This window comes from Nicotiana tomentosiformis, chromosome 6 (assembly GCF_000390325.3).
Source record: "Nicotiana tomentosiformis chromosome 6, ASM39032v3, whole genome shotgun sequence".
Lineage (NCBI taxonomy): Eukaryota > Viridiplantae > Streptophyta > Magnoliopsida > Solanales > Solanaceae > Nicotiana > Nicotiana tomentosiformis.
In genome coordinates, this window is record NC_090817.1 from 143,959,325 (window position 1) to 143,979,478 (window position 20,154).

Here is a 20,154-nt window from a genome sequence, read left to right on the forward strand (position 1 = left end):
CCCACAAAACAGGTATAGCGCGGTTATATACCACGCTATGTATATAGCGCGGTTTACAGTGACGTGTATATATATATATATAACGCTCTTTTAAAGAGCGATATACTTTAACGGTCAAAACTTCGTTAAAGTATAATATCACTATTTTTTTTAAACACATATTTTCGTCGTACTTGTCCGAAAGAATCACAAATGGGTTCTAGGTGTCTAGTAACCCGGGGCCCCGCCACTCATTATGTTAAAATTTATTGTTTTGGGCCGGTTAGGTAAAAGTTGCCAGGAAAATGAAAACAAGTTGCATAATTTATTACTACTACTAATTTATCAGTATTAAATGCGCAGCTGGCAGCTCCCCTCCCTCTCGGTCTAACTTCCTCAGGACCTCAACCTCTTAACTTCGATCTCATCGACAGAAGACAAAACACGCAAAAACACAGCCCAACTCCGACACAACAAACCACTGATAACGTAAACCACACACACACACACTTTTTCTCTGTGTGCAAATCTCTTACAATGTTGTCACGAGCGACATATCAGGGTAATGCCGCTATTGCAGATCATACTCATCGCTGTTCAAATCGATTCTTTAATTCGAATTCAATTTCAATTCCCCACAGAAAATCCTTTATTTCTTCTACTTCGGCAGCTCGAACCGGTCCGGTTTTGGCTGTAGCTACAAACGAGACGAAGAGCAAGCAGTTTACTTATGAGCCCAGCCTTGCGGATCGGTTAAGGCTGGGGAGTATGACGGATGATGGAATGTCGTATAAGGAGAAGTTTATTGTTAGATGTTATGAGGTTGGAATTAACAAAACTGCCACTGTTGAAACCATCGCTAATCTCTTGCAGGTCTGTTAGTTTTTCCTTTTTTTCTTTTTTGCTAAAGTTTGATTCTTTTTTTTTTCTCTGTTAATTTATTCTTTTTATACTGAATATGAGCTCATGATTTGTCTATGCATGTCTATTTCTCGAAATCATAGATTTGATGGACTGCTTTATGACAAGATTGATTCTTTGTTGTTTTAATCAACTCTTTATTGAATATGAGTTCTTGATTTGTCAATGCATGTCTTTCATCTCACTTTTTCTTATTTTTCTTTGGCGTGCATTTGCCAAAGAATGATTTTAGTTTTTTTGGTTGCGCTTTTGTGTTAATCAGCTCTTTCACTGAATATCATGAGCTCTTAATTTGTCAATGCATGTCTTTTTTTCTCCCTTTTTCTTGTTGTTTTCACATGCATTTGGTAAAAGTTTTTGGAGTTAGTTGTGTTTTTTGTTTTCTTTTGGATTAGGATACTGCTTAACTTTATTTAGTTGCTTAAACATGCTCTTTTTTGCGGTCTCGATATCTACTTGAAAGACCAATTGCTAGACCCTCTTGTTAGTTAATCAATCATTAAACTAAGCCTCGAAGCAATTCGAAGAATTAAAAGAAATTCAAATGCTAAATTGAGTAAATTTTCTACTACTTCTGGACCATTAAATGTATTCAGGAATAAGCAAACCAGAGTTATTTGTGTCTGTATTTATTTTATGCGTTTGAGGTTGCAGAATGAATTAATCATAATTATTTTATCAACATGTCTTTGTTCTTGATATATTTAAGTAGTTTAATTTACTTTTATGAGTCAATCAAAGGGTTTGGCTGTATAATTCCTTTATATCGATTTCCCTCCATTGAGCCTCATTTCATTTAATACTTAATACCTGTCTGTTGAAGCAAATTTGGTTGACCCGTGTGCTTCCATTATCTAAGCTGTTTCCGTCTATGTTTGGTTATGGTTATTTGTTCTTGTTCTACAGAGAAGATGAACAAAATGTTAGCATAAACTTTAATTGCATACCAGGATCTTGAACATGATAATCTTACACAAAATCGTACAGAAAACATACCTGAATCGTAAGCCATCATCGTGAAGCGGAAGCGTTAATTCAAACTGGTTTCTTGCCCCTTGCCCTAACTTTTGTTACCACCGTCTTTAGTGATGGAAGAGTGAACAAAAAAATACGGTAACCCTAATGGGTGGGAAGATGACCAATTTATAGAGTTTCTCATTTAATCTGGTACGTCCGTCAAGTAACCGATCGGACGGATGAGATTTGCTCATTAATTAAATATTAATTATGGGCCTTAAACTTACTGGGCCATCAAAACGTAAGAAAATCTTACATTCTCCCACTTGGCCCAATAATCACATAATATTAATATTTAATATAGGAACATTAGTTGCGCATAAACAAATCTCTTCTATAATGTCCACTATAAATACCACAATACGTCAAACTAGTAAATGTGAGTTATGGCGGTTATATATAATTTGTCTACATACTCCCTTTCATATACTACAACATTAGTAATTTATCGTATCAGTTTCATAAGCTATAAAATATTATGGTCCACAATAATGTCTCATTGAGACTTATCCTGCAACATCTCAAAACAATAACATGTACACCATTATGAGAAACAGGAAATCATTAATGTATATCAGAAACACGTAAATGAGCTCAGAGTGTCAAAAATCATAAATACAACAATCATAAATACAGCCAAGACCCATTCTATGTACATGTTCCTTAAATGTCTTTGGCTGTAAACCTTTCGTTAACGGATCTGCAATCATGAGATCAGTTCTAATATGCTCAAGTGACACTCTTTGTTTCTGAACTTCCTCCTTAACGGTAAAGTACTTTAATTCCATCAGCTTGGCACCTTTGGAGTACTTATCTTTCTTGGAGAAGAATACTGCTACAAAATTATCACAGTAAATTTTCAGCGGCTTGGTAATGGTGTCGACAACCCCAAGTCCTGAAATAAAGTTTCGCAGCCATAATGCATGAATTGTGGCTTCAAAACATGCCACAAATTCTGCTTCCATCGTGAATGTAGCAATGACAGACTATTTGACACTCTTCCACGATATTGCTCCTTCAGCTAATTGGAACAAATAACCAAACGTGGATTTTCTAGTGTCGATACATCCAGCGAAATCTGAATCCGAGTATCCAACAACTTCCAAATGCTTGGATCTCCTATACATGAGCATGTAATCCTTCGTTCCTTTCAGTACCTTAAAACTTTCTTTGCAGCTTTCCAGTGATCAATTCCTGGGTTACTCTGATATCTTCCTAGCATTCCGACCGCAAAACTAATATCCGGTCTTGTGCAAGTCTGAGCATACATCAGACTACCAACAATTGAAGAGTAAAGAATTGATTCTATTTCCTTTCGTTCTACATCATTCTTAGGACATTACATGAGACTAAATTTGTCCCCTTTTTGAATTGGAACAATTGTTCGTATTAAATCTCTCTAGAATTCTTTCGATATAGCCTTTCTGAGACAATCCCAATAATCCTTGTGATCTATCACGAAATATTTCTATTCCTATCACATAGGATGCCTCACCCTATCTTTCATTTCAAAATTCCTAGAGAGAAAATCTTTAGTCTCACGCAATATGCCTAAATCATTAGCAGCAACTAGAATATCATCAACATATAGGACTAAAAATATAAACTTGCTCCCACTGATCTTTTGGTATATACACCGATTAACGGTATTTTCCACAAATCCAAAAGATGTTATGGTATCATTAAACTTTATATACCATTGTCGTGAGGCTTGTTTAAATCCATATATTGACTTCTTCAGTTTACACACCATTTGACCTTTTCCTTTAGTTTCGAAACCTTCTGGTTGGTCCATATAAACTTACTCCTCGAGATCTCCATTAAGAAAGACAGTTTTCACATCCATTTGGTGTAACTCTAAATCATAATGAGCCACCAAAGCCATAATAATTCTTAACGAGTCTTTCTTTGAGACCGGTGAAAAGGTCTCTTTATAATCAATGCCTCCTTTTTGAGTATAACCCTTGGCAACAAGTCTGGCTTTGTATCGTTCAATATTGCCATATGAATCACGTTCGGTCTTAAAGACCCATCTACACCCGATTCTTTTAGAACTTTCTGGCAATTTAACGAGATCCCAGACTTTATTGTATTCCATGGATTTTAGCTCTTCCTTCATGGCATCAATCCATTTGTCAGACTCATTACTTTCTATGGCTTGTGAAAATGAAGCTGAATCCTTATTAAGACCAATGTCAAAATTTGACTCTAGCAAATAAACCACGTAATCATCTGAAATAGCCGATTTTCTAACTCTTTGAGATTTTCTTAATGGCATTTCTTGTGGTTCATTTGTGTCAGATATTTGTGAGTCAGTTTCTTCACGAAGTGTTTCATCCAAATGTTGCTTGGTGTTGTCAAAGTGTTCTTCAACAACTGGAACAATATTTGGTATTTGTGTGGAAGTAGGCACATTCGTGGGTAATAGAATATTGACCCTCACCTCTTTTATTTCCACACTTTGCTTTTCAACACTCCCACTAACTTCACCATTCTCAATGAATCTTGCATTACCGGTTTCAACAATTTTCGAACTATGGTTTGGACAGTAAAACACATACCCTTTAGATTTTTCTGGGTAACCAATAAAGTAACTACTTACTGTTCGAGAATCTTAGTAGCATACATGTTCATTCATATTCTTAGATTTTTATTACATTGTGTGGTTTTGTTCGCCTCAGGTATTGTATTCCCTATTGCTATTATTTGGTACTACTTATCTTTTATCTCTCCCTTTTTCTTTTCTCTTCCTTCTTTCTTCTTTCCTTGCTTTCCTCCTCTTCTTCTTGCCCTTCCTGAGTCGAGGGTCTATTGGAAATAGCCTCTCTACCTGCATTAGGTAGGGGTAAAGTCTGCGTACAGACTACCCTCCCCAGACCCCACCTGTTGGGATCATACTGGGTTTGTTGTTGTTGTTGTTGTTGTTACTGTTCGAGAATCTAATTTCTTTTCTTGTGGGTTATAAACTCTAGCTTCTGCTGGGCAACCCCAAACATGCAAGTGCCTTAAACTAGGTTTCCTTCCTGTCCACAGTTCAAAAGGGGTCTTTGGAACTGCCTTACTAGGAACCCTGTTTAATAAATATACAACGGTTTTAAGAGCATACATCCACAATGATTTGGGTAATGAGGAATTACCCATCATGCTCCTAACCATATCCATAAGTGTTCGATTACGCCTTTCTGCAACACCATTTTGTTGAGGTGTTCCTGGCATAGTATACTGTGCACATATGCCATGTTCCTCGAGGAACTTTGCAAATGGACCTAGACATTGTCCCGATTCATTATATTTTCCATAATATTCACCACCTCTATCTGACCTAATAATTTTCACCTTTTTATCTAATTGCCTTTCAACCTCATTAACAAACACCTTGAGAGCATTTGTTGCTTGAGATTTTTCTTTCAGCAAATAGATGTATCCATAACGTGAAAAATCATCGATAAAAGTGATAAAATATTTCTCTCCACCAAAAGATGGAACATCAAAGGGTCCACAAATATCGGTGTGTATAATTTCAAGAAGCTGGGTTCTTCTTGTGGCACCTTTCTTACTATGCTTGGTTTGCTTTCCCTTAATGCAATCCAAACATATAGTAAGATCAGTAAAATTTAGATTCGGAAGAATTTCATTCTTTACTAATCTTTCTAATCTTTCTTTGGATATATGACCCAAGCGTCTATGCTACAAGTAAGCAGAACTTTCATAATTCCAATATTATGTTGAACATTAAGAAGGGATTCAGAAAAACCAATATCGAGTTTCAATTTATATAAACCATCACTAAGAAAACCAGAACCATAAAAAATAGCATTCTTATATAAATTAAAATATCCATTTCCAAACTTTAAATCAAATCCAGAAACATCAAGTCTTGAAAGAGAAATCAAATTCCTAGAAACTGAAGGTACATAAAGAGTCTGTAATAGATCTAGGTGACGTCCAGTCTCCATGATCAAATGATAAGTCCCTATGCCTTCAATTGGAGCCTTCATACGATTTCCCATGAACAATAAATCCTTATTTGGATTTGTAGTTTGGATCGTAAGGAATCCCTGCAATGTAGTAGATACATGAGCAGTTGCACCAAAATCAAGCCACCAAGTATTATTAGGAACTTCTATTAAATTTGATTCGAAACATACAAAAGCACTAATTGTACCTTTCTTTTCGAACCAAGCTTTACGTTTCAGGCAATCTTTCTGATAGTGTCCTTCCTTGTTACAGAAACGACACGTATCTGCCTTATGTTCCTTCTTAGCATCCTGTGGAGCTTTAGCAGGTGCTTTCTTCTTCTTGAACTTGTTGGGCTTCACTTTAAGTCCTTTACCAGCTCCTTGACCCATGAGGTTTTTTGAATGACTCCCTTGTTTCTTAAGTCTTGACTCCTCCTGAGTAAGCATACCGGACAATTCACTAACATTTCACTTATCCTTAATAGTGTTATAGTTAATTTGAAAAGGTCCATACTCAGGAGGCAACGAAATAAATTGAACCAAGAAGGAATCATCCACTTTCATCCCCAAGGTCTGAAGTCTTGCTGCAATGTTAGTCATCTCGATGATATGGTTTTGCATACTCGCGACCCATCAAACTTCATGGTCGTGAGTTCAGCCATTAGTGTACCAGCGAGAGACTTATCTGCAGAACGAAAACGTTTTTCCACAAACTTCAGGTATTCCCTGGCACTTTCTGTTTGTGGAATAGTACTCTTAATGTTGTTGGCAATATTCATTCGCATAAACATAAGGCTTAGCCTGTTAGAGCATTCCCATGCTTTATGGAAAGTCTTCTCATCCGCACTGCTCGAATCAGTAATGGCAGCGGGCTTATCATTCAGCAGAGCCAAGTCAAGATCCATCACACCTAAGTGGAACTGGACTTGTTCACGCCATTCAGAGAAGTTCAATCCGTTAAACACAGTAATTGCGAATGAAGAGGAATAACTGCAAAATAGATAATACATGCTCACACAAATCAATATGGATTCAACAAAATAGTTAAAGCATATCGCAATTCTCCTTTGTGTAAATACTACGACACACTATCATAATTTAAATGCCATTTAGTCTTTAATAGGTAATTAAATATTTTTAACCAAATATATATGCCATCTTTGGACAAACAATATATATTTGACTAAAGAATATTAATTTTACCTCATCATATTCACTATTCATAGAATAATTGATTCACCTTTGGGTAAATCCTCAAGTTCTAGCAATAGTGAAAATTAATTTATCCACTAATTTTTAATTATAGGCATTTTATTAATTTCATGGATAAGCTATAATTTTATGTATGTATATTTTCATAAACAAACTAGTTTGGCCACTTTGGTGACTAACAAACTATATAACATAAGTGCACACACAAAATAGAGATCATAAGAATTTATGCATGTGAATACTTTAAACGGTCTAGTTTGATCACTTTGGTGACTAACAAACTATATAAACATTAATCACATACATAAAAATAAATAATAAATGACTTCACCGATTTAATAATCCAAAATATTATAAGAGATGAGAACCTAAATTAAATATCTCCACAACAAATACATAATAAAGTAATCAATTTTGTTTTAATAAAATAATAATTTTGTGGAAGATATTTCATAACCTAATTCCTTTAAATATGCTAGAATTATCATCGGCGCCGCCTTCAAGGCTAAGGCTTCTCCATTCATCCTTATTTTATTATTAACAATAATATAGGACCTTTCAGATTTTGAAGCCCAAAGCTGCATAAAACTTTTTTTCATACTAACAGTACCAATCCTTATAATTTGCAGACAAAAAAACGTGATTCATGATTAGTAATTGAATGTACAAGGTTATACTATTCTTATTACTTAAAGCTATTGACACATTCAAAAGCATTCTTAATTCTCAGAACATATAACGAGAATAAGAGAAAGGATTTTCTCCCCTTCCTTTTAGGATAGTCACGGATAAAGAATGATTCCTTTCGTTTTCATTAGTGAAGATTATACGTTCAAACAATCCAAAATATCTGATACCACATGTTAGCATAAACTTTAATTGCATACCAGGATCTTGAACATGATAATCTTACATAAAATCGTACAGAAAACATACCTGAATCGTAAGCCATCATCGTGAAGCAGAAGCTTTAATTCAAATTGGTTTCTCGCCCCTTGCCCTAGCTTTCGTTACCGCCGTCTTTAGTGATGGAAGAGAGAACAAAAAAATACGGTAACCCATTGGGAGATGACCAATTTATAGAGGTTCTTATTTAATCTGGTGCGTCCATCAAGTAACCGATCGGACGGATGAGATTTGCTCATTAATTAAATATTAATTATGGGCCTTAAACTTATTGGGCCACCAAAACGTAAGAAAATCTTACACAAAATTATTACTCCTAGATTAGAACCATAAAGTAGAAACAAAGATGACGTCTTCACAAGTTTTCTATTATATCTGAAGAAGGCTTTGTCCTGATTACAACAACAACAACCCAGTATAATCCCACGTGTGGGGTTTGGGACTTTGTCCTGATTGAGACTTTTGCTTTCTCCACCTTAATGAGTTAAACTTGTAGCTTTTCTTTATCATTACAAGTTCTCACTCCCTCATCAATCATCATACCTTTAATTGTTTTTCATTTCTTGTTTGCTGCATTATTCATAAATGGGTCATTCTAGTATCTTACTGCACTAAGTATAGAATGTAACACACTTTTAGCCTGTTTGGCCAAGTTTGAGAAATCAGCTTATTTTGAGAAGTACTTTTTTCAAAAGTCTTTTGGAGAGAAGTAGTTTGTGTTTGGCTAATCACTCTGAAAAGCACTTTTGAGCAATAATTTGTGTTTGGCCAAGCTTTTCAGAAAATACTTTTAAGTATCAATTACGAATAAAGACATGAATAGATTTACTTAATAGTTAATATTACAAGTAAATAAATAATCTTAAAAATTTGTTATTACAGGCAATAATTAAATCTTTTCTTTTTATTTAAGTAAAATATGAAAATAAAATTTAAAAGTACTTAATTCTTTTAATATAAGTTAAATATATTAAAATTATTCAACAAATATAAAAGCATTCACCCCTAAAGTCACTATATATTAGAAAGCTATCCTAAAAATAATAAGAAATATTTATACATTAATATCCTAAGTATTAGGTTTAACGGTTATTTTGGTATATACAATATATTGTTAATGGTATTTTTGGTAAGAGGAAAAGTCAAAACTGCTTCTGCTTCTGCTTTTGGGATGAAGCTACTTTCTTCTTCTTCTCAGAAACTGCTTCTGCTTCTTCCCAAAAGCATTTTTTTTCCCAAAAAAGCTTGGCCAAACACCTCAAGTTAGAAAAAAAGTGCTTTTGAGAAAAAAACACTTTTGGCCTCTTGAGAAGCTTGACCAAACATGCTATTAGTAAATGATAGTTCCTCTTTTTCAAACTGAATGACAGGTTCAAAGCAGTGTTTTAATAGCCGGGGGCGTGAGGCGAAGCGCTTTACCCAACACGGGGCGAGGCGTAAGCCCCGAGACACGGGGCGTAAGTTCCATGGATCTTTAATTTATAATTAATAAAATAAACTTAAAATTATTTTTAAATCTAAAAATTACATAATTCTTTTAGAAAATTCATACAAACCACAAAAAATAAAGAATTATTTATAATTAAATGAACTAACAACAAAAAATATAGTAAAATAAATGAGATACATCTTAACAATAAGTCAATAATGTTCTAACCCAAATAACAATCCATATTCCAAACACGATAAGCAAAAGGCATCATTGATCATTTGTAAGAAAAAACAAAAATGAAATAAAATCAAACTAGTTCATGGCAATGATCTGAAGTTTTGAACTATAAAGACAAACATTATAGATGCCTTTAGAATATATTTTTTAAAATATGAGAGAGGTTAACGTTCTTCATTGTCTAACGAGGTTGGGGCTTTTTTTTAATGGGGTGGGGACAGATTTGGGGTAAAACGAAAAAGGGTTTAAAAAATATAAGGGCAATTGTCAAAATTATCCTTCAATTGGTTAAGTTCCATTAGGCGTGAGTCTTGGTTCTAAGGCGAGTCTTGCGCCTAAGCGTGCGCCTCATCTCTTGGGGCGTGCACCCAAAGGATCTGCGCCTCTCATTAACGCTCAAATGCGTTTTACGTGCGCCCCACCCCGATTCGCGCCCTGGGACTCGCCCCATAAACTCCCCTAAAAACACTGGTTCAGAGAACTAGAATTAAAATCATCCAATTTCCAATGTCAATTCAGATATGATACCTCACTTTTTAAAATACAACATATTTAATAACTGCATAGTAGTACTATGTCACAATTTTTTATTGTTGAAAATATTTTATAAATGTATGAAAAGATTGCTAGACTCCCAAATAGTAACGATGTCATATCAGATGGAACAGTGGGAGTATAAAAGTTTGGGGATTATCTTTTGCTTGCCTTCCTCTATCACTGGTCCTATAATTATCTTTTGGTTGTCGTTTCTTCTGAACATGCAATGCTTATTTGGGTTTGAATATACTTAAAATTCTTTTATGCAGGAGGTTGGATGCAACCATGCTCAAATGGTTGGATTTTCAACTGATGGATTTGCAACTACCCATACCATGAGAAAATTGCATCTCATATGGGTTACTGCTCGCCTGTACATTGAGATCTACAAATACCCTGCTTGGTAATCCTTCTTTACCTTTGCGATTGTTCACTATACTGGTTTATTTGACAAGACTGTTGCAGCCATGGTTAACATTGGCTGTGATATGGAACAGGAGTGATGTCATTGAAATAGAGACTTGGTGCCAAAGTGAAGGCAGGATTGGGACTAGACGTGATTGGATTCTCAGAGACTGCGCTACTGGTGATGTCATTGGAAGAGCAACCAGGTGTAGAATTTAGTATTAACTCCATATATAGACATAACAGAATGAATATAGATAACACTAAGGAGATAATTTTCTTGTTTAATGCACATCTCCAGGTGTCCTTATAAAAAAAAATGCACATCTCCAAGTGGACATGTATGCTTCCGATAAAGCAGTTTTCTGGACTTGTGTATATTTGTTGCAAATACTTAACCTAGTTATTAAATACATTTCCCACAAAGGCGTCTTTTGGAACGAATGAATTCTTTTAGTAAAAGCTGAAAGGACCTCCAGGGAGTGTTGTGCTTCTAAATCAGCACGAGTCAATATGTTTACTTTATGAAGTCTGTAATTTGTCCGTCTTAATGATTTCTCTCTAGCATCAAAGTCACAGATCTCACTTTGATAATTTATAAATCCTTTCTTTTCCTATACTGCTTGACATGTTATTCTACAAATCTTAATTTAGGATGTTATCATGTCTGATTGCAGCAAGTGGCTCATGATGAACCAGGACACAAGACGGCTTCAAAAAGTAGCTGATGAAGTTCGTGATGAGTTATCAACCTATTTTCCAAAAGAATTGAGGTAAACTTATGTTCCTCTTTTTACCAATCAAACTAAAAAAAAAAATTATGTTCCTCGTTTTCATTTTTCTTCTTTCCCTTCCCTTTCCTGGAACTTGTAATTTCCTTAGTGTGTAAATTATTTTTGTTAAATCTAACTTTAAGGAGAAGTTGCTTATTGAACTTCTTGAAATTGCTATACAATGGTTGGAAATTTGGAATGGTGTTTGGTAGGTACAGCTTCTTTCTAATGGTAAATGAAAATGTAGCTGTCAAAATACTATCATAAGTTACGGTTATATCCAACACTCAAATGGTTTGGAGACATTACAGATTCATAATTCTTTGGATTTTTATTACAGATTTGTAATTATTACATCTATTTCTTGGTATTTGATGAATATTTTTGTATCTTAGATTGATTAATGGAATAGAAGAGTATAACACATAAATAGAAACTTATTCTTCTAATAATCATAATTTACATTAGGGCCTAAAAACCATTTGCTCCCAAAAACAGTTGTTTTGCTTTCTTAAAACAAAAAAACAAAAGGTTGTTTCTCAAAAACAAAATTTCCAACATATGCAAAACAAATTCTTCAAAAACAAATTCTTCAAAACCAAACTCAAACACACACACACACACACACACACACACACACACACACACACACACACACACAGAGTGTCGCAAAAAGCAAAACCAAACTAAAACCAATCTGTTTCCCAATCCAAATACCACCTTAAGGTCTCCAGGTCTAGTTTGTTTGCCAAACTTATATTCAGTGTAGTTTAGACAGTCAGACAGTCATATCGGTGTCTTCTCTATCAAACCAACTCCAATCATCAATTTTACATTTTTATATCTCAGTTAAGTATTACACTTGAGTCAACCTAACTTCTTTTCCTGTTTGCTCACTATGTTAAAATTGGATAGTCTGAGGACAGGTGGCGAAAGCGGAATTGGATAAATGAACGAAATGACGGTCTTTTACTTACACATTTCCCAAATAACTTGAGGAGTAAGGAGGAAATTTTGGTCTTTCACCTCCCTTCCACCTTTACCAACTTAGGGGTCTGAAGAGTACTTCACTCTGGGGAAGCAAAAAAAAATAAAAAATCTGCCCCTTCCCCCTTTAACCAAACATATTTTAAATTGTATATACTTCATAATTGTGTTATGTGTAACTTGTTTCCCTGTCTACTCTGTTGCATATGCTCTGCGATGTCACTGACCTTGACTTTGTCACTTGTAAGTTTGAGGTGTTGTATTTTATTGGGAGCAATGTTATTGATAACGGGCATCCCAATTCCAGGTTAGCTTTTCCGGAGGAGAACAATGGCAGCCTAAAGAAAATAGCAAAACTTGAAGATCCTGCTGAGTATTCCAAGCTAGGGCTGGTGGTAGGTATCATTTTAAAATCCCAAGTTCAATGACATTCTATTTCGAAACACTCAGGATGTCAGTGTGTTTTGGTAGCCACGCAGAGCTGATCTGGACATGAATCAACATGTAAACAATGTCACTTACATTGGCTGGGTTCTTGAGGTATGTAGCTGGTTCCACCTATCTCTTAAATACATGGATGTGGCCAGCCATATATAGGACGCAATAATTTTTCCTTTCTTCTTGGAAACTTCTTCAACACTGAAACTTGTGTTGCTCTTCATTGTGATAAATAGTTAGACGAGTCAGGAGACTTAGTCGGTGGGACTTTTTAAAGCCCATTTATCATTTGTGCTGTTATAGGAAGTTATTAGAAGTACGTTGCAATTATATTTTACATCTATGGATTACAACTTACTTTATTTTGCTGACAAATAACTTGTATATATGGCAGAGTATGCCTCAAGAAATTATTGATACACATGAACTTGAAACAATCACAATAGATTATAGGCGCGAATGCCAGCACGATGATGTGGTCGATTCTCTTACGAGCTATGAGCCCATTGAGGATGCTGCTGGTTTAGAGATTCATGGGGCTGCTAATGGATCTGCTACCTCTCCAAAAGATGTAAACAAGAGCTTCTTGCATTTATTGAGATTATCAAGCGATGGACTTGAAATAAATAGGTGTCGAACTGAATGGAGAAAGAAGCCTGCAAGTATATAAGTGTCAAAATGTTATATTATCTATTATAGCCCAAGTAATCATCAGTGGAGGAGCTCTTCTGTTTTTCAGTGTTTCTATCTTTTTTCTTGTCTTTCTGTAGTTTTTGATTGTTTCCCTTTTCTTTTTCTTGGAGCTTTGGATAGACTTTCGTTGAGATGAGGGCTTCATTGATTTGTACTTATGTTTTAGTTACGCAAATAGACAGCATGAGAAAAAAGTGTATTGTGTAATATGGTTATCATTGTTCTTATCATGTAATGTATGGCATGTATCTCCTGCTGGTATCTTCATATGTTCTTCTCATTTTGAGTTGTCTGATTTCACCATCACCTTTGTACATAAAAGATTGCTTTTCCTTGGAAGATAGGGATTGTATAGCCACTCTTCAAATAATAGCCGAAAAATGTATTTTTTTTTGTATATTATATATATATTTTGTATGTTATATACATACAAATTTTATATATTTTTCCGGCTACCGATTGTAAATAGTTTTTTGGCGCTGGCTAAAAGTGAAAAGAAACCCTTTTAAGGGACGGCACGTGTTAAAAAGATTGTATAATCATAACTATTTTTTTTTTTTAACTTCTAAAATTCTTTTTTTTTTCTGCCGATAGATTGATTAAGCAAAATTATTACTAAAACTAATTATAAAAATCAGATAAATATTCATAGCATCAAAAGTATTACAGTACTACTATATTTTAAAGTGCTACTTTTGCAGAACTGAAACTTCATATACGTGAAAATAAAGGGGAGGGAGGTTAATTAAAGAATCAACGAGCATTGTCAGTTGGAGATAAAGATAACTGAATTAAAACGACAAGTACACAATACAATTGCAAAAATCAGCTGAAAGCATAACAAAGACAACAAACCACTAGCCCAAATTTATCACCAATATAAAAAGCCTCTTAACACAAAAAAGATTAGCATTGCAGAGGAGTTTGTTGATTTATTTACAGATACACTTTTGCTTCACATCACCAGAAAAATAGGGCCCTCTTTTTCACCACAAAGGAAAGCAGCAGCTCTGCAGAATACAGAAGAGAGGATGAAAACAAGGGTGAAACAAATTGATCCTCATAGCCAGAGACAAATGCAGAATTTAAACTTGACGCGTTCAACCTTTAAGGTTTTGAAATTATCGGTTCAAATTTAATATTTATTGAATACTAGTGTTTTTTCACATACAATAACAATCCAGTGAAATCCCACAAGTGAGGTTTGGGGAGGGTAGTGTGTACTGTGTACGCAGACCTTACCCCTACCTTGGGAGGTAAAGAGGTTGTTTCCGAAAGGCTCTCGGCTCGAGAGGATGAATAGAAACAATCAAATATCAACAACAATAGCCCGAAAAATGATAACTACAATGTAAGAACTAGAAAAAAAAATAGATGGAGGAAAGCAATAGCACTAGAAAAAGTAACAAGCAGTAACCACGACAAGATACTAGAAAACCGAAGCGGAAGATAATAGGAAATTGCCGTAATACTAGCAATCTAGGAACAAAGACAAGATACTAGTGTTTTTTCACATACATATATGAAATATTCAAGTTCCGTATTGAAAATAATGGATTCAGTTGAACCCATTGAACATAGGCATCAGCCTCTGAATATAGAAAAGAGCACAAGTGATAGCAGTACCTTTTGCTTTTCGTTTCGTTGATGCCTTTCGGTACTGTAAGATGTTCTAACAGGTGTGCCTAGCACATTTCCAGAGCCTCTGTTCCTTTCATTCCTTTCATTTCGCACTTTGTTAAAAACCTCAGAGTAGTTTTCTGCAGATTGGGGATCGTTCTCATTCCATTCGCCAAATTTTGGAACTACAGCTCCTCTATCAGGCTGCCAGAAGAAGGAGAAATCACAAGTAATGAGATGAATAATTGAATACTCCCTTGGTTCAATTTCAATGTCACACTAGACTTTTTAAGGTAAAAAATGTTTGCAGTATTACAACATACCCAGTATTATCCCACATTTTAGGGGTTAGGGAGAGTAGTGTGTACGCACACCTTACTTATACCTTGAGAAGATAGAGAGGCTGTTTCCAATAGACCCTCGGCTCAGGAAAGCATAAGCACCACATGTGATTGCAGTATTGTTTAAACTAATTGGTAACATGTGATCTAAGAGCCATATACCAAAAGTATCAAGAACATAACTTATATACATTGATAGTGTGAGGAAATATATCCTAACTTGTTGTAGCGGGTGATCTATCTTATTTTCCATATTACTAATCTCAAGAACGATTACCTGTAGTTATCTTTTAGTAACTCGTCAGCATATAGTCAGTATATAAAAGGTAATTAAACTCAAAGTATCAAATGCATTTCCTATCATGTCTAGAAATGACTAACATATCTTACTAATTAGCTTATCTCTATCAAATAGGATAAGTAGGGCATGCAATCACAAGTTGTAAGTATCTAATCTACGATATTATAGCCCGGTGGACTAAACTCCCACTATGCACGAGATCCAGGGAAGGGCCAGACCACAAGGGTCTATTGTACGCAGCCTTGCCCTGTATTTCTGCAAGAGGCTGTTTCCGCGGCATAAATCCGTTACCTCCTAGTCACATGACAACAACTTTACCAGTTACGCCACGACTCCCCTTCTTCGATATTATGAAAGATGAAATAGAATAGGAAGAAACATACACTTTCTTTCTTCATTTGATGCCTCCCCGGAGTAGCACGAGCACTTTCAAATGATCTTCCAGGAGTAGTACCATGGCTACTATCATATGAATTCTTCCCTTCCAAAACAGGCGAAGCAGCTACTCGTCCTGATATCTTTGCCTGCTGAGAATATGGATGAATTGGTGATTTAGCAATGTTGTGATCAGATCCTGCAGTTTGTCTAGCAGGTCGACCTGAGTTTGATCCACGACCCGCTCCATTACGTTGTTGAATATCACCATGTTCTTTACTCACTCGACGTTTGTTTGTTTGCTTAGCTGCTTCTAGCCCCATTGGTTCATCCCTTTGAGTTTTAGGAGCAAAATTGGGAAACATGTCTGGATTTTCTTGAGGGTCATTTGGATTCATCATCTTTCCGCCACGAGTTTTCCTTGCATTGTCAAAAAAGACAGTATAGGGAGTGTTGTCTTCACTTTCCCAATTGCCAAACTTTGGCACATTTGGACGCTGTAGTAACAATTAAAACGAAATTCAACAGTGTCAGTGTATTAATTTGCAGGTATGATCGAAGTCATTTTCCACCAAAAATATTGTCGTTGTTGTTAGGACTGAAAAAAATCAGGAGTCATGCGAAAACTAGTACAACAACACTTGAACGGCGATAAATCAAACAACAAAAGAGAAATATATCAAAAGAGACATAAACATTTAACGTGGTTCGGTCAATTGACCTACGTTTACAGGCGGAGATAAGCAATCCATTATATATAAAGAAAGTATAAAATATCGGGAGAACAAAATACAAGTGTCACACTGACACTTGTCCCGCTAAACAAGACTCTCAAACCCCGTATGACTACATTGTGTATGTTGGTGAATGAGAAGGAAGTTAATTTATAGAAGTCTAAAATCTTTTCCTTAAAAAAAAAAGGGACTAGCCAAACATAATAGATTTATAATTTCCTTCTAAAAGAAGAAAAATCCAATTATGGTAAATATGTTATCTATCTTTCGTGAGATAGTAAAATCAAATATGATAAAAAAATCAGGACACACCTATCAGTTGTTTATGATCAGGGATGTTTGATCAGGGTTTTTTGGTACGACGGAAGTCATTATTCCACTCCGCATAAATAACAAAAAAGAAATTGATTTCAACGACCTGGTTGTGTTGAAGATTTACGCTTAATATCTATTCAGGAATTTATTGAATCCGAGTTAAATGCTTAAATGATCATATATAATGCATAGTTGGTAAACAATTGGTATTAATCTAACAAATAATTTGAGTCAGCACCCAGGAACAAAATAAGAAGGTGGGTGCTTTGGTTAGAAGAGATCTTTTGATAGGACAGTCGCAGAATCGAATCCCTGAAAATATCTTTACCATTTTGATATTAATAATCCCCTCAGTACTTTTAATCCTCTCTTTTAATTTTATTTGCTTCATTTTAATTTTTCTCCTTTCTCTTTCTATTTTCTTCCCCAATATCCTGACCCATTCTTCTCCAAAAATGAATGGCCTTCTTCATTTTTTTTCTTTTCTTTTCTTTTTAGTGCCTTTGCTTTTTTTAATTTCTTTCCTCCAAACCCCATCAAACCTAAGCGGACGAAACTTCATCTTTTGTGATTGTAGGAAGAAATTCGTAATATGGTTTAAACTTTTTTGTAATTAATTAAAAATATTCAATTTATGTTCAATCTAAAGATAATAGTTTTGCACTGATAGTTGATTCTGAAAATAAACGTAAAATAAGCAAAAATGATACTTGTTTACTTATTGTGTATTTAGAAAATGAAAATCGCGAGGGATAACCGTGAATAAATTAAGTTTTTTTAACTATAATATAATATTAATTTTAGTATATTTGTTAAACATTTTTACCATCGCTGTAAGACTTAGTTGTGCACTTATATGTTGTGACCGTAACTTATGCTGCTCGGAGTTCGGACCCTCCTAAAATTTTTTCAGGTGCGTGTTGGATCCTTCAAAAGTAGTAAATTTTTAAAGTATCCGACACGAGTGAGATAACATTTTGAAGAGTCCGTGCAACATAGATCGTAACAACCGTAAATAAAGAGGCGGAGCACCCACGACTACAAAATTCAACGACTACAAAATCCTGAATTTGACACTGTATGTAACTCATTTAAATCTCAGTTCAATAGTAAAAGAATTAATTTCTCTCACACTAGAAGTTCTTTACATTTCCTACTTAGAGTATATATAAATGTCTAAACAAGACCAAAATAAATTAAACATACTAACATAACATAACATATTGTATTATCCACAAATATAATGCTAAAAAAATGTAAAAGGAAAAGATCCCCACAACTCCAGAAGTTAAATCATGGACCACAGAATTAGAAAAAAAAAACAGATGAACACAATCACATCAAAAATAAAAGGAAAAACTTACTGCCATTGCTCTTGACCAAGCTTTTTGGAACAAACCTTCAGATTTCGCGAGAAAGAAGAAACTATGCAATAACTCAAAAGAGAGAGAGAGAGAAAGAGATAGACAAAGAGAAGAGACGGAGAAAGAAGGTGCAGAGGCAGAAGAATTTAAGAGAGAAATATATATAAATGTGAGGTTTATTTTAGCAACCATTGACTCTACTGCCATAGCTGGTAATAGTTGACTATTCGCCTCTCCTTTTATTCTTTGGTTTAAGTCTTCGCACGTCGTCTTTCTCAAAGTCTTCCTCAAATTTTACCCCATGCAACTTACACAGTACTGACAGCAGCGTTGAACTATATTTTAGTGAGTTTTATTGTATCCTCCTTATATATTTGCCGCTTACCCTTCGCCAAAAAATTATACTATACATATAAGATAAAATTCGATTTATACACGACTCAAAAACATAGCTTAGTGATCAGAAGGATTCAAAACTTTTGTTAGGTCGCTGGTTCAATTTTCACTTATTACCGTCTCTTTTGACTTTTTAACTTTTTCTTTTTTAAACATTCTTAGCGAAAATCATACCTCCAATGTTAGCCAAGTAGTTGAAAAAAGTAGTTCAAAATTGTTCTCTCCGCTAACGGTTGCTAAAGCTTGGATAGAAAAGGGCCAAAAGAGAAAATAAAAAAGACTTTGCTCGTTTCTTGGATTCTTCCTTTTAAAATAAAAATAAAAAAGAAAATTGTTGAAAATTAAAGCAAGCACAGCTCATAATATTTGACCAAACTATATTCCAATTTCCAAGTTCTTAGCAACGTTAGCATCACTCATAATGTAACTCTTTGTTCTTTAAACTGTTCTAAAAATGGCGCTTCAGAATAAAAGAAATCATGTACGCAGTACATATACTAGTATTATTACCAGACAAAAATCAAGCTTATCTTATGTTTGACTTGGTTTTTGTAAAGGTTATAATTTCACTCGTTATTAGAATAAATTAATGGCGTTTATATCGTGAGGGTGGTAGGTCAGCCAGCTGACTAGTCTTCCTAATAAACAGTACTAACAGCTGAATATATAGAAGAATAGAATAGAAGAGGAATGAGATTACAATCAAATTAGCGTGGGGAAATATTTAAGGTTCCTTCGCTTTTAACCAGATGTAGAAATTTATAGTAGCGAAATCAAATTTTTTTTTAAGGGGGTCCAAAGTAAACTTATGAAGTCAAAGAGTGTCGATATATATATAGTGTATGTACATAAATTTTTTTTATCTAATTACAGAATGTAATTTTCCGACTGAAATAATGTCAGTTGACACCCCTTTACCATATGTAGCTACCGCCGCTAAACGTTTATACCCTTTAATGAAGAGACTTGTCAAACTCAAACCCGAATTAGTCAAGTAAACTTTCGGAAGGTTAAAAAAGAAAAAAGAAAAAAAAAGATCAAGTCAAGATCTTCCAAGGCTGGATCATAAGTACTCGTGAACATCTTTGTTTGTTTGTCGTTGGAACATTAAATGTTCTGTATGTGTGAGTCACCATCTCCCCAAGTTGTCTAATAGCTTTGGCCAAAAATTGAGTTGTTTGGCCAAGCTTTTAGAAGGAAAAAAGTGATTTT

At 34.8% G+C, this 20,154-nt stretch overlaps 2 protein-coding genes across 2 annotated transcripts; one reads left to right on the forward strand and one right to left on the reverse strand.

Annotated features, from left to right (window-relative positions):
• Positions 1-303: 303 nt before the first annotated feature.
• Positions 304-13,763, forward strand: LOC104102081 (oleoyl-acyl carrier protein thioesterase, chloroplastic-like). Its single transcript, XM_070177976.1, has 7 exons — positions 304-852; positions 10,470-10,603; positions 10,698-10,811; positions 11,283-11,378; positions 12,673-12,760; positions 12,837-12,905; positions 13,198-13,763. Exons 1-7 carry the CDS (start codon positions 517-519, stop codon positions 13,471-13,473), a joined length of 1,113 nt encoding a protein of 370 aa, XP_070034077.1. The 5' UTR covers positions 304-516; the 3' UTR covers positions 13,474-13,763.
• Positions 13,764-14,266: 503 nt separating this feature from the next.
• Positions 14,267-18,742, reverse strand: LOC104102082 (RPM1-interacting protein 4-like). The gene is made up of 4 exons (XM_009609697.3): positions 18,547-18,742; positions 16,142-16,630; positions 15,123-15,320; positions 14,267-14,506 (listed from the first exon to the last, which is right to left on the reverse strand). The coding sequence occupies exons 1-4, from the start codon at positions 18,736-18,738 to the stop codon at positions 14,483-14,485; spliced, it is 903 nt and encodes a 300-aa protein (XP_009607992.2). The 5' UTR covers positions 18,739-18,742; the 3' UTR covers positions 14,267-14,482.
• Positions 18,743-20,154: the final 1,412 nt, after the last annotated feature.

Excerpts from the sequence above, each read along its gene's own strand:
- LOC104102081 (XM_070177976.1), top strand. The coding sequence starts at position 517 with ATGTTGTCACGAGCGACATATCAGGGTAATGCCGCTATTGCAGATCAT. Across the intron at positions 11,379-12,672 it reads TATTTTCCAAAAGAATTGAG|GTTAGCTTTTCCGGAGGAGA; the intron begins GTAAACTTATGT and ends TCCCAATTCCAG. Across the intron at positions 12,761-12,836 it reads ATTCCAAGCTAGGGCTGGTG|CCACGCAGAGCTGATCTGGA; the intron begins GTAGGTATCATT and ends GTGTTTTGGTAG.
- LOC104102082 (XM_009609697.3), bottom strand. The coding sequence starts at position 18,738 with ATGGTTGCTAAAATAAACCTCACATTTATATATATTTCTCTCTTAAAT. Across the intron at positions 15,321-16,141 it reads ATCAAATGAAGAAAGAAAGT|CCTGATAGAGGAGCTGTAGT; the intron begins GTATGTTTCTTC and ends TTCTTCTGGCAG. Across the intron at positions 14,507-15,122 it reads AACGAAACGAAAAGCAAAAG|AGCTGCTGCTTTCCTTTGTG; the intron begins GTACTGCTATCA and ends TGTATTCTGCAG.